The 10619-nt window shown below is 37.8% G+C and overlaps 2 protein-coding genes across 2 annotated transcripts; one reads left to right on the top strand and one right to left on the bottom strand.

Annotated features, from left to right (window-relative positions):
• Window positions 1-1241: 1241 nt before the first annotated feature.
• On the top strand, window positions 1242-5534 carry LOC311077189 (uncharacterized protein). Its single transcript, XM_084139019.1, has 6 exons — window positions 1242-1325; window positions 2149-2509; window positions 2877-2985; window positions 3415-3440; window positions 3919-3950; window positions 4083-5534. The coding sequence occupies exons 2-6, from the start codon at window positions 2422-2424 to the stop codon at window positions 4311-4313; spliced, it is 486 nt and encodes a 161-aa protein (XP_083995145.1). The 5' UTR covers window positions 1242-1325; window positions 2149-2421; the 3' UTR covers window positions 4314-5534.
• A 98-nt stretch (window positions 5535-5632) lies between these two features.
• On the bottom strand, window positions 5633-9017 carry LOC311077192 (glutamate receptor ionotropic, kainate 5-like; the record flags this gene model as incomplete). The annotated part of the gene is made up of 3 exons (XM_084139024.1): window positions 5633-6987; window positions 7981-8102; window positions 8850-9017. Coding segments are annotated over 3 exons (896 nt in total), but the record flags the coding sequence as incomplete, so codon positions are not given.
• Window positions 9018-10619: the final 1602 nt, after the last annotated feature.

Genomic DNA, 10619 nt, shown 5'->3' on the forward strand with positions numbered 1-10619 from the left:
GTCACTCTCCATTAGCCTATCGGTGCGCACCACAATCGACCAAATGATTACGTGGTCAAAATTCCTATCTTTTTACACTATTGTAATAGTTAAAAAATTGACACGAGTCACGACGCATTGCATTATGCACCGGACCTGCCGGCTGATGATGTATTTATTAAATCAAGAAAACACGAATACAACACACTGCACTTGAATGAATAAATTTTAGCTTTATTTAATAATATTATCTTTATTAAAAAATAATACAATAAATGACTTTATTTTTTTAATTTGACTGCATTCTTGTCAATTTATAAATGTTTACTTTTTGATTTATGAAGTATAACAGACTGATGGGGGAAAAAACATTATTTTGCTGCTACTTTTTAAAAATTGGTTTTATTATTATTTAACAATTTATTTTTATTAGTTGTAATTTTTATATACATTTAACTTTTAAAATAAAGGTTTTACAACAACATCACCATCTTCTGTTATATGTGGACCTCCATACTCATCTATTTACAGTATATGTTATCGGTGGAGGGTGGAGGGGGCCCACATCAATATTTTTTCAGGGGGCCCCGAATCCTTAGCTACGGCCCTGAGGTTACATGTACTGATCCATAAGATCTATGAAGCATATGGAGCAGATTTGTCTATATTAAACAGTACATTTGCTGTTTATTCTCTTGATTTTCTTATAAAGTTGGTAATTGCTAATCCACTTCAGTTATATCCTATTTGATTTGACTGCCAAAAAGATACAAATTTGATAGAAGTTCAGGTTTGAATATGATTGGTCACAGTGTTATAAAATATTGTGTAGGCCTACTGATTAAAGTCCATGAATAAGCAGTTCAAAATGTCAAATCAATAAAATTTCCATGCAAGGTAAAGATAAAGATAATTTAGATGTAGCCTTATGTTTTTTTTTTTAATAATTAAACTTATGAAATCAATTATTTGCCATTTTCTTCTTTCTTTATTGGGTCATTAAATGTGAATAATTAGAAACGGAAAAGTGCACACCACAGAGTGAGTCACAAGCAAAAGCCACAGAATGTTTTGGGTTGCAAATGCAGCTACTAGGAAATATGCCTGTGCATAACATTTCTGCTTTTTTCAGCAGCTGTTTTAAAAGGTCTTTATCTACAAATGGTCAGGGCATTGTAGAGCTGTTTTATCTTCCCTTTATGTCTTTGAACAGTTTGAAGTTCTTTTATAAGATGTAGGCTACTGGTGTTTACAAGGTGTGCCATTACTTTAGAAATTAAAGCTTATGATGGACTTACATAATGTATTTATTCCTTTACTGCTCTCTTGTACCACTGTGTTTACAGGTAAGTCAATACTGTATTTACTGATTTGATTTTGTTTTATAGAATTTTATAGAAATAGAATTATGTGATTTGCTGAAAATGTTTTTGTTGTTGTTGTTGTTCATTACATTTTGCTCTTAAACTAGATGGTGAAAATCCTTTGTGGAATGATCTTTGTGTTAAATCTTGTTCGCACTAACATTGTTGTCATACAGAATTTATATAAACTCTCATAATATTTACAGATAATATTTACAGAATCTTTACAATCAATAATCTTTTTTTTTCTTTTCCCCTCTTTATTTACTCTGAATATCTCTCCTCCCATTGATATGAAACTCGTCATTTTAACTGAATTTGTCAAGATCTCTTAACATAGTTTTATATTTAAGAATCAAGAAACATGGATGATTTGGTTTTGGGAGTTTTATTCCTTTTTTTACATTTCACAATAACTCACTAAGAATGTTACATTAATGCTTAATATAAAATAAATTGTTGATGAAACATTAGACATAGGCTATGTACAGTAAATAAGGACAACTGATTCTGCTTAAACTCTTCTGTGCCTTTTTTCTTTTTTAATAAGCACTCCCTGTCTGTTGTCTCTCGTCGTGTCTCGACATTTCTTCTCCTCTCTCTCAGATCTCTCTCTCTCTCTCTCTCTCTCCTCTCTCTCTCTCTCTCTCTCTCTCTCTCATCTCTCTCTCTTCTCTCTCTCCTCTCTCTCTCTCTCTCTCTCTCTCTCTCTCTCTCTCTCTCTCTCTCTCTCTCTCTCTCTCTCTCTCTCTCTCTCTCTCTCTCTCTCTCTCTCTCTCTCTCTCTCTCTCTCTCTCTACACCAGTACTGCATGGACAGAAAGTTTTCACCCATCTTGAGGTTACTGGGAACCAGGGTCATGATGTCACACTGTTGTGCAATACATCCATGGAAACACAGAGGACAAAATATCTCAAATACAGTGGACATGGTACAATCAGTCCAATACATATGAAATCATGATCTTTAATATGAACCATGGCCTTTTCTGCATGACACATTTCTGAAAGACAGAGTCAGCTTCAGTACAAACTTAACTCTGATCTATGACGCCTCCATCATCATCAGAGACGTGAGGATGAGTGATCAGGGAGTTTACAGTTGTGACTACACAACCTTCCCTAGCGGCAGTTATAAAGGACAAACCACTCTTACAGTCATAGAAGGTATGTAACGGTTCATTGAAATTACAATGAAATTACCAACTTCTGTCAAAACTCTGTTGTCTCTACACCCACCTCTACAACTTAACCTAACCATTCTGAGGACTTATAGTATCATCTTGCTATTACAAATGGTGTGGCATGACTCGGCATAAGTTTAATACATTAAGTGAGTGCTTTAGAACAAACCCCTAACCATAAGTATAAGCAGTGATACGTCTGCTTATACCACTCAATAAAATGAATGAAATCAAAAAATGAGAATGAAAAATAGAAAGTGTGCATTACAATAATGAATGCTGTTTCAAAACCCACTGGTTTGCTAAATTGCTGGTTCATTACAATCTCCCTCCTGATTGTCTGTCCACAGGCAGTCCTCCTGTTCTGTCCATCGCTGAGGCTGTAGGGATTGCAACTGCTGTAGTGTTCATCACTGTGATTACAGCTGCTGTGGGGTATTTGTTCCTGATCAACAGACGGTATGTGATTAAAACATTTAGCATTTAGCAATTTAATTAATTTGTAATGTCATGGATCTACATTGAATTATGACAGATTCATGCCAACAGCCAACTATAGCAGAGCAAAAAAACAGAGCTTTTAGTACACAAAATAAACAAATCTGTTTTCAAAAGATGCCCAATTTTTCATTAAATTATTTTATATATAAATATTTATTCAATTTTTGATCCGTGCATTTGTATGCATACTACAGGTAAAACCAAGAAATTGTGCCAGCATTAGACATTTTATTCTTATACAAAACGTAACATACTCCATCATCGTGTTTATCTTTGCCAAACCTGGAACTAAAAAAGGACATACTGATATTAAATAGGGAAGTGAATGAGCTTAGATATTAAAAGACCTTTAACATTTCTCTTTTTATATATTGCTACACATGGCAGAAGAGCCGGCAGCACTTCCGCAAATTGTAAGTATAAACTTCAAGCATGGGTTGATTAAAATCTCTCTTTTTAAAGGAATTGCTCAGTGTTAAACTGCACATATCGCTGATTCTTTCATGATTAATTGCTTGTGATGTTTCTTATTTGTAAGATGCTGGAAAAGTGTCTTCTAAATGATTAAATGTAAATAGGAACCGATTTTAAAATTAATTATTTAACCATACAAATCTATGGGTGCAGTTTATGTACAACTTGCAAAGTTGAGAGCAAGGCTTAAAAACCGCTGAGTACAGACTTTAAACTAAAAGTACAGATTTCAAAATAATGGGGACAGATTTTCAGATAAAAACAATGAAAAAATGTCCCGTGGCCCAAGGAGGCCCATATAGGGGGTGCTATACTTTCCCAATTACTTTTGCACTTCAAGTCACACCTGTAGACTTCTCACTCCATTCCTCTTTGAAATCATTCTGCTATTTAACCAGTGTTTTACCTCTTTACTAGATACAACTCAGAGCCCTGATGACCTACAACAGGTGAGAATAAAAAAAATTTATCTAGTGAGAGACGTAATCAATCCTGAATCTCAAGTCATATGGTATTTCACAAGTGCCAAATAGGCCACAGGCTTCTGTAAATGACTAAACTTCTCTTCACCCATGTATTAGGATGTCACTTGTGCTGATGCCACAATACTGAAAACAGGCAAAGTCAACAGAAGCACCTCACCATCAGGGGACATTGAATACGCTGCGGTTTGCTTCAGTAGTCGCTTAACATCACTGCGAGCCTCAGCCAATCAGACGGCTTTAGGTGTCCACACAGAAGAGCAGGAAACTGTGTATGCACAGGTGAAAAAAAAGAGTACAAACGTCACATCCACTGCAGGTTTCTATTGAAGAATTAGGTGTTTGAACAGTAGAGACAATAAAGGGCTGATCACACCAATGACGATAACTGTAACTGTCAAGTTAATGATCATTCTAATTCTAAAGGTGATGATACACAGGGCAACTTTTTGAGCAATGTTGCTGGGCAATCTTGCCAAGCAATTGTTGCTTGGGCACTTTCCCATTGGAAATGGGCAATAAATTTCTATCTGGATAATTTAGATAAGTCGTGGGCCCTGTGTCTCATCTGGTTGCCCGTTGACAGCAACATTGCCCAGCAACATTGCTCAAAAAGTTGCCCTGTGTATCATCACCTTAACAATAGCAAGTCCACACAACCACACCATGAGCTATAACGATAACCACAGAGGAACAATATCACTGGAATCACTTTAAGAAAAAACTATTTTCAGCTGATAAATGATTAAAAAAAACATTGACAGCCGATTAGAATCCAGCCACCTTGAGCATTTAAAGCGGCAGACGGCATAACTGCAGCATACAACTGAAATAAACATAACTTTATCGTCCATTGGTGTGGCACTAATATAGTTATTATTCTTAGTGTAAACAGGCCTTAATTGTTATTCTCCCAAAATGGCCCAAAAACTGACGCTGACAGTGTTTTGGTAAAAAAAGAGTGCCTGTTAACTTTTTAGAGGTAGACTTGATTCGGTGTGGTCTATGCAAAAGTCAAAAATCTTCTTAAAAATGTGCTGATTATGAGACACATTTTTGTCACATATTTTTATCCCTTTGTTGGCTTTGATTTCGAATTAGAAGAAATTCGATTTCTGTCTGCAGAAAGCAGAAAAACAAAATCCAGTGTGTACACAGCATTAGGGTTAAGAGCAATATTTTTGTTGTTGAAAAATGCATGTTGTTAAAGACAAATTCATATATTTTTTTATTCCAAATGAGTTTCTTTGTCGATCTATAGTTTTAACATAACATGTGAAAGCCCCTCAACTCCTAAAACCCCCTCGACCTTAATGCATTCACTTAAAATATCCTCTGATCTAATATTGATGTAAATTAGCATAATTTTATGATGCAATTCACATTTGTATAGAAATATTTATTTTAAAATAAAAAATAAAAAAGTTTCATTGACCTTTTAGAACATCTCCTTCCTTCTTTCATCAATCATTTTTCAGTGCATGTGATGTGTGCGGGAAAATGTACAAATGTAAGCTGAACCACAGCAACAGATGTCTGACTTTCTGTTTCTAAAAACACTGATCTGTGGTAAATGCAGCGTGTGCAAACTTGTGTTGAGGTATGTGGTGTGATCTCCAGCACTGTTTACGGACTCACAAGTTCTTAAGACAGATCAAAGTCCATGTTTTAATGAACAAACAGCTCCTCATTTCCAGTAACATACATATTCAGTCAGAGTGGATCTCCTCGGTATCAATAAAGTATCTCTATTTTTAATTTCCAATTCAGACAACACAAACCCAGAATTAAATTACACAGACAGTGAATTTAAAAATAAGTATAGTACAGAAAAGTATGAATATCTGTTTAGAATATCTTTAATTAACAACTTTTTTTTAATTAACAAGCGTCATTGTCCTCCATCAACGTGTGTGCTCTCATTCTGTCGCGGTCTGGCTCTGATCTGTACGGTGTCATTGAGAGAATGACGTTCAGACGAGAGCGTCTCTGTGCTACTTCCTGTGTGTGACCTCTATGGTAACATAGAGAGAATTCAGTCAGGGAAGGGAAGGAGAGTCTGTGCCACAGTCTGCCTCTGAATTCAAGCAGACGTCTGTGTGCCGCCTGAAGATCAGAGTCACAGGGGAAGTTTAATATCTTCTAAATCCTCAGACTGAGGCGGACAATCTTAACTCATTTTCAAGGTTACTTCAGACATGGTCACTGTTATAGTACATCGTTCAATATTACAAAAGAATACTTGATATGACACATGGCTATCCAAAAGAAAAGGATAATTCTGTCATACCAAGGAAAAGATGGAAAGCGCATATGTCTATGATTTTGAACAAGGGGGCAAATATTGCAGAAATGTGTCATACTTTTGTCTCCCCTTTTGACAGTCTCATTTTTTTCCTCATTTCTGCTCTCCCATTAGGTTTGTGTTGTTGCTAGACTGAGGTGGCGGTAAAGTGCAGCCTTTTGCCGGTGGGGAGTGTCCTATCCGGCATGGGCTCGGCCCGCCTCCCCCTTCACTGTCTGTATTGGAGGATGAGTGAGGAGGGGGCGGAGCCAGGCGAGGCAGAGGGGCTGAGGAGGGAGGGATTCGTGTACAAGAGGTTGTGCGGAGACTCTGGATACGCCGGCACTCCTGGCAAATGCGCACATGAGTGCAGCCTCGCGGCAGAGGCACTGTCACTGCGGGCGGTCCCAGGGCCACTGAGGGGGTGCTGTTGGCACCTAACGGGTCCTCTAGGAGTCGCTGGGGTCCAGGGCCCATGTCTGAGGGGCCTCCTCCTGGCCCTGAGCTTCCCGTCAGGGGTCCCGTACCGCTGTAGAGCTTTCCGTTGCTAAGGCGCATCTCTCTGACAAGGCGCAGGGGACGCGGGGCCCCTAAAGTGATGCGGGTGGGGTGCCGAAGGGCCAGAGAGCTGGACAGGGGGCGGCGGCGTCGCAGACGAGAACTTTTCTTGCAGGAAACAGCGTTACGGAATTCTGTCAACATCTCCTGACATACGGACACCTGAATATTGAAAATATATATATTAAAGGCTTGAACAAAAGAAGATTAATATATATCACAGAAGTATAAATCACAGATACATATGTACATATATACTCTACTGGTCAAAAGTTTGGAATAATAAAGATTTTTAATGTTTTTGAAATAGCACTCTTATACTCAGCATGGGGGAATTTATTTGATCAAAATTACAGTAAAATTGTGAAATATTATTACAATTTAAAATAGCTGTTTTCTATTTTAAGATATTTTCAAATGTAATTTATTCCAGTGATGGCAAGGCTGAATTGTCAGCATCATTACTTCATCATTTGTCTTCAGTATCACATGATCATTCATTGTCATATGATCCACAAGAAACCATTCTTATTAGTTATCAATGTTGAAAACAGTTGTGCCTGTTAATGTTTTTTGTGGAAACCACAACACTACTATTTAAAAAATTGTGGTAAGATTTTCTTTTTTTAAAGAAATTATTTTTATTCAGCAAGGATGCATTAAATGGATTAAAAGTGACAGTGCTGTTCTTTTGAACTTTCTATTCATCAAATAATCCTGAGGAAATGTATCATTGATTTCACAAAAATATTAAGCAGCAAATACTGATATTAAGAAATGTTTATGAAAATCCAGCATTGGTCACCACATGAAAAAAATATTAAAATATATTAAAATAGAAAACAATTATTTAAAATTGTAATTATATTACTGTTGATAGTGCATTTTGATTAAAAAAACAAGCCTCGTTAAGCATAAGAGACTATTTTCAAAAACATTAAAAATTCTTAATTATTTCAACATTTTTGGCTGGCAGTGCATATACATGAATATCACAGAACTATACAGTATATTACACAAGTAGACATGCACACTGTGACAACCACTGACTTCGACTTCACTACAACACACACTAACGCGAGGAGTCGGCGGGTTGCTTTGGTAACCTACTGTAGTGTGACTGTGATATTGGCGGTCGCAGGAGAGAGGCCGTACCTCGTCTGTTTCAGCTGATCGGCGTGTGGACCACACAAACTCCATCACAGCCACAAACACAGCAATAATCAGCCCACAGATTAACACCACAAATATACCGCCAATGTTCTCCATCCCAAGACCTGCAACAGTGAAATAAACACTTTTAAACAATCTGCATCTATGACAATCTTTCATCACAGACATAGAAATATTAAATATACATTCTTTAAGTCGGCACGAAATGGAAATTCACCCTATTTTCGAGATGCATTTTATTGATCTTATTGTGAACGATTCATTCTATGCATTTTATTTATTTTTTTAATTTAGTTTTTATCTCATCATTTTATATTAAAATGTCACTTGATATTCTGAAAATGACAGACCTCTCTCTGGTGACGAATGCCAGACTTCAAACATTTAGTCTGTTTAAACCCCCGCCTCTTTCACACAGTCGACTTTAAGCTCACATTCAGATCTGCCTCAATCTAATCAGCAACCAATCAAGTGCCTGTCCTACATTTTTTTACTTTTTCAAGAACCCGTTTCACTTGGATGTACATCAAACTATGGAAGAAAAGAACTGTCTATTTCATCGCGACTTTAAACACACACAAAACTGCTTGCATTTGACAGCTACAGTGGGTGGGTGAAACCCCTGTGTTCTGGAATATGGTAGCTGGTTTCTAGCTGGTTATGAAGCTGATATTGGACCAGAAACAATCTAGCCCCCTGCTGGTTTTTGGAACTAGCAGCTGCTTTTTGCAACAATGTAGCTTTTTGACCAATTAACATGTTCTGAACACAGCTACCAGTTCCAACTGGATATTTCAGCAGGGATGAGACCGGGGGAAATGATTGCGCTGAGGTGCAGAAGAGGTTCATGCCTTTGGCACGGTGGTCTTCCTCTTTGGGACACTGCCCTCCCTCCCACCATCTTCTCTTCAGGATCTCCAACCTGTTATTCTCCTGCAACTGCAGCACTGCCAGACTGATCTCATCTCTGAAAGGAGAACCTGGGAGACGGAATAATGCAGATGTATGCGTTTTGTGATCTAGAATGAGGAAGTGCCAATAAGTTATTCACATCATGACACATCTAAAAACAAGTATGTCTGATGACAGTCAAATGAGTTTACATGATTAATGTTCGCTTAATTTATTAGTGACCTAGAAATAGTGCAGAATCTTAAATATTTCTTCATCATTGCTTACATAATTACTGGTAGTTTGCTGTGAGCAGTCTGCAGCGCACTTTCAGAAAGCATCTGAAATCAACATCTAAGATAAGTGAACACTCTTTTACTCCACTTCTCTGTGCATATTGCGTGGTTTGCTTATTAAATAAGCAATGATAACAGTATAATCTAAGCATTCTGTTTAACAGTCTTGTGGCGTGATTTACTAAGCATTCAAGCTGCAGTGTTAACGCAATTGTTCATGGGGAGTAATTTAATGTATGTTACATGTGCAGCAGTGCAGCAGTGCAGCAGCACAGCAGTATGTCTTACATGCTCACAGCAATGTCTATGAATGTATTGTCAGTCTCTGTACTTGCTCTGCAGCAGCAGTGTAGCAGATCTATTCCGCCAAGACCAAATACAATAACATTGCCATATCCATTACCATGCCTATCTTTCAGGGAGTTGTCATGACAAAAATATGTAGACGTATATGGATATACAGTATACAGTTGCAATCGAAATTATTCAACCACCATTGCAAATCAGATTTATTGGCAAAAGTTTGCAATTCAACTTTTAATGACTTCTGCAGTCTCAAAATCATTCAACCCATGGAATAGAATCCCTCACAACAGCAAAAATCTGCAAAACAGGTGTTATCTCAAGCACACCTGATGCCGCTAATCAAGGGCTTCATTAGTTGCACCAGGTGTGCTTGAGCTAGAACACATGAAAAATCTAAACTGGCTAGGTTTGTTGAGTGTCACGTTTAAATCAAAAGAATGGTCCAAAAAGTTAAGAGAAGATATCATCGCCCTTCACAAACAAGGAACAGGATACAAAATGATAGCAAAGGCAATAAATCAGGGATGGGCAACTTCGGTCCTGGAGGGCCACTGTCCTACAGAGTTTAGCTTCAACCCTAATCAAACACACCTGAACAAGCTAATCAAGGTCCTCAGGATTACTAGAAAATTACAGGCAGGTGATTTTTTCAGGGTTGGAGCTAAACTCTGTAGGACAGTGGCCCTCCAGGACCAAAGTTGCCCATCCATGCACTAAATGTTCCTAGAGACACTGTTGGAAGCACAGTTTGCAAGTTCAAAGTTAAAGGAACAGTGGTTGCACTACCTGGACAGGGCAGAAAAAGGAAGCTATCAACAGCTGCAACCAGATTTCTGAGAAGGCAGGTTCAGAAAAACCCCTGAGTGACTTGAGTGACTGCAAAAGACCTGCAGCAAGACTTGGTGGCAACAGGCACTGAGGTTTCAGCTTGCACAGTAAGGCGCGTACTAAACGCATGCGGTTTCCATGCCAGAACTCCAAGACATACATCACTACTGACCCAAAAGCACAAGAAAAGTAGCTGGTGTCTGGTTATACATCTCGTTTGCAGCAGGTCATAACAGCAAAAGGGTGTTCTACTAAGTACTAAATATATGGAAGTAAAATAATGCCAAATGTTCTTAAAAC

Source organism: Abramis brama (assembly GCF_963993115.1).
Source record: "Abramis brama genome assembly, contig: SCAFFOLD_135, whole genome shotgun sequence".
Lineage (NCBI taxonomy): Eukaryota > Metazoa > Chordata > Actinopteri > Cypriniformes > Leuciscidae > Abramis > Abramis brama.

Bases quoted from the DNA above. Each gene is read 5' to 3' on its own strand.
- LOC311077189 (XM_084139019.1), top strand. From the start codon at position 2,422: ATGAGTGATCAGGGAGTTTACAGTTGTGACTACACAACCTTCCCTAGC. The intron at 3,441-3,918 runs GTAAGTATAAAC...CCTCTTTACTAG, and splicing joins CGGCAGCACTTCCGCAAATT to ATACAACTCAGAGCCCTGAT. The intron at 3,951-4,082 runs GTGAGAATAAAA...CCCATGTATTAG, and splicing joins GCCCTGATGACCTACAACAG to GATGTCACTTGTGCTGATGC.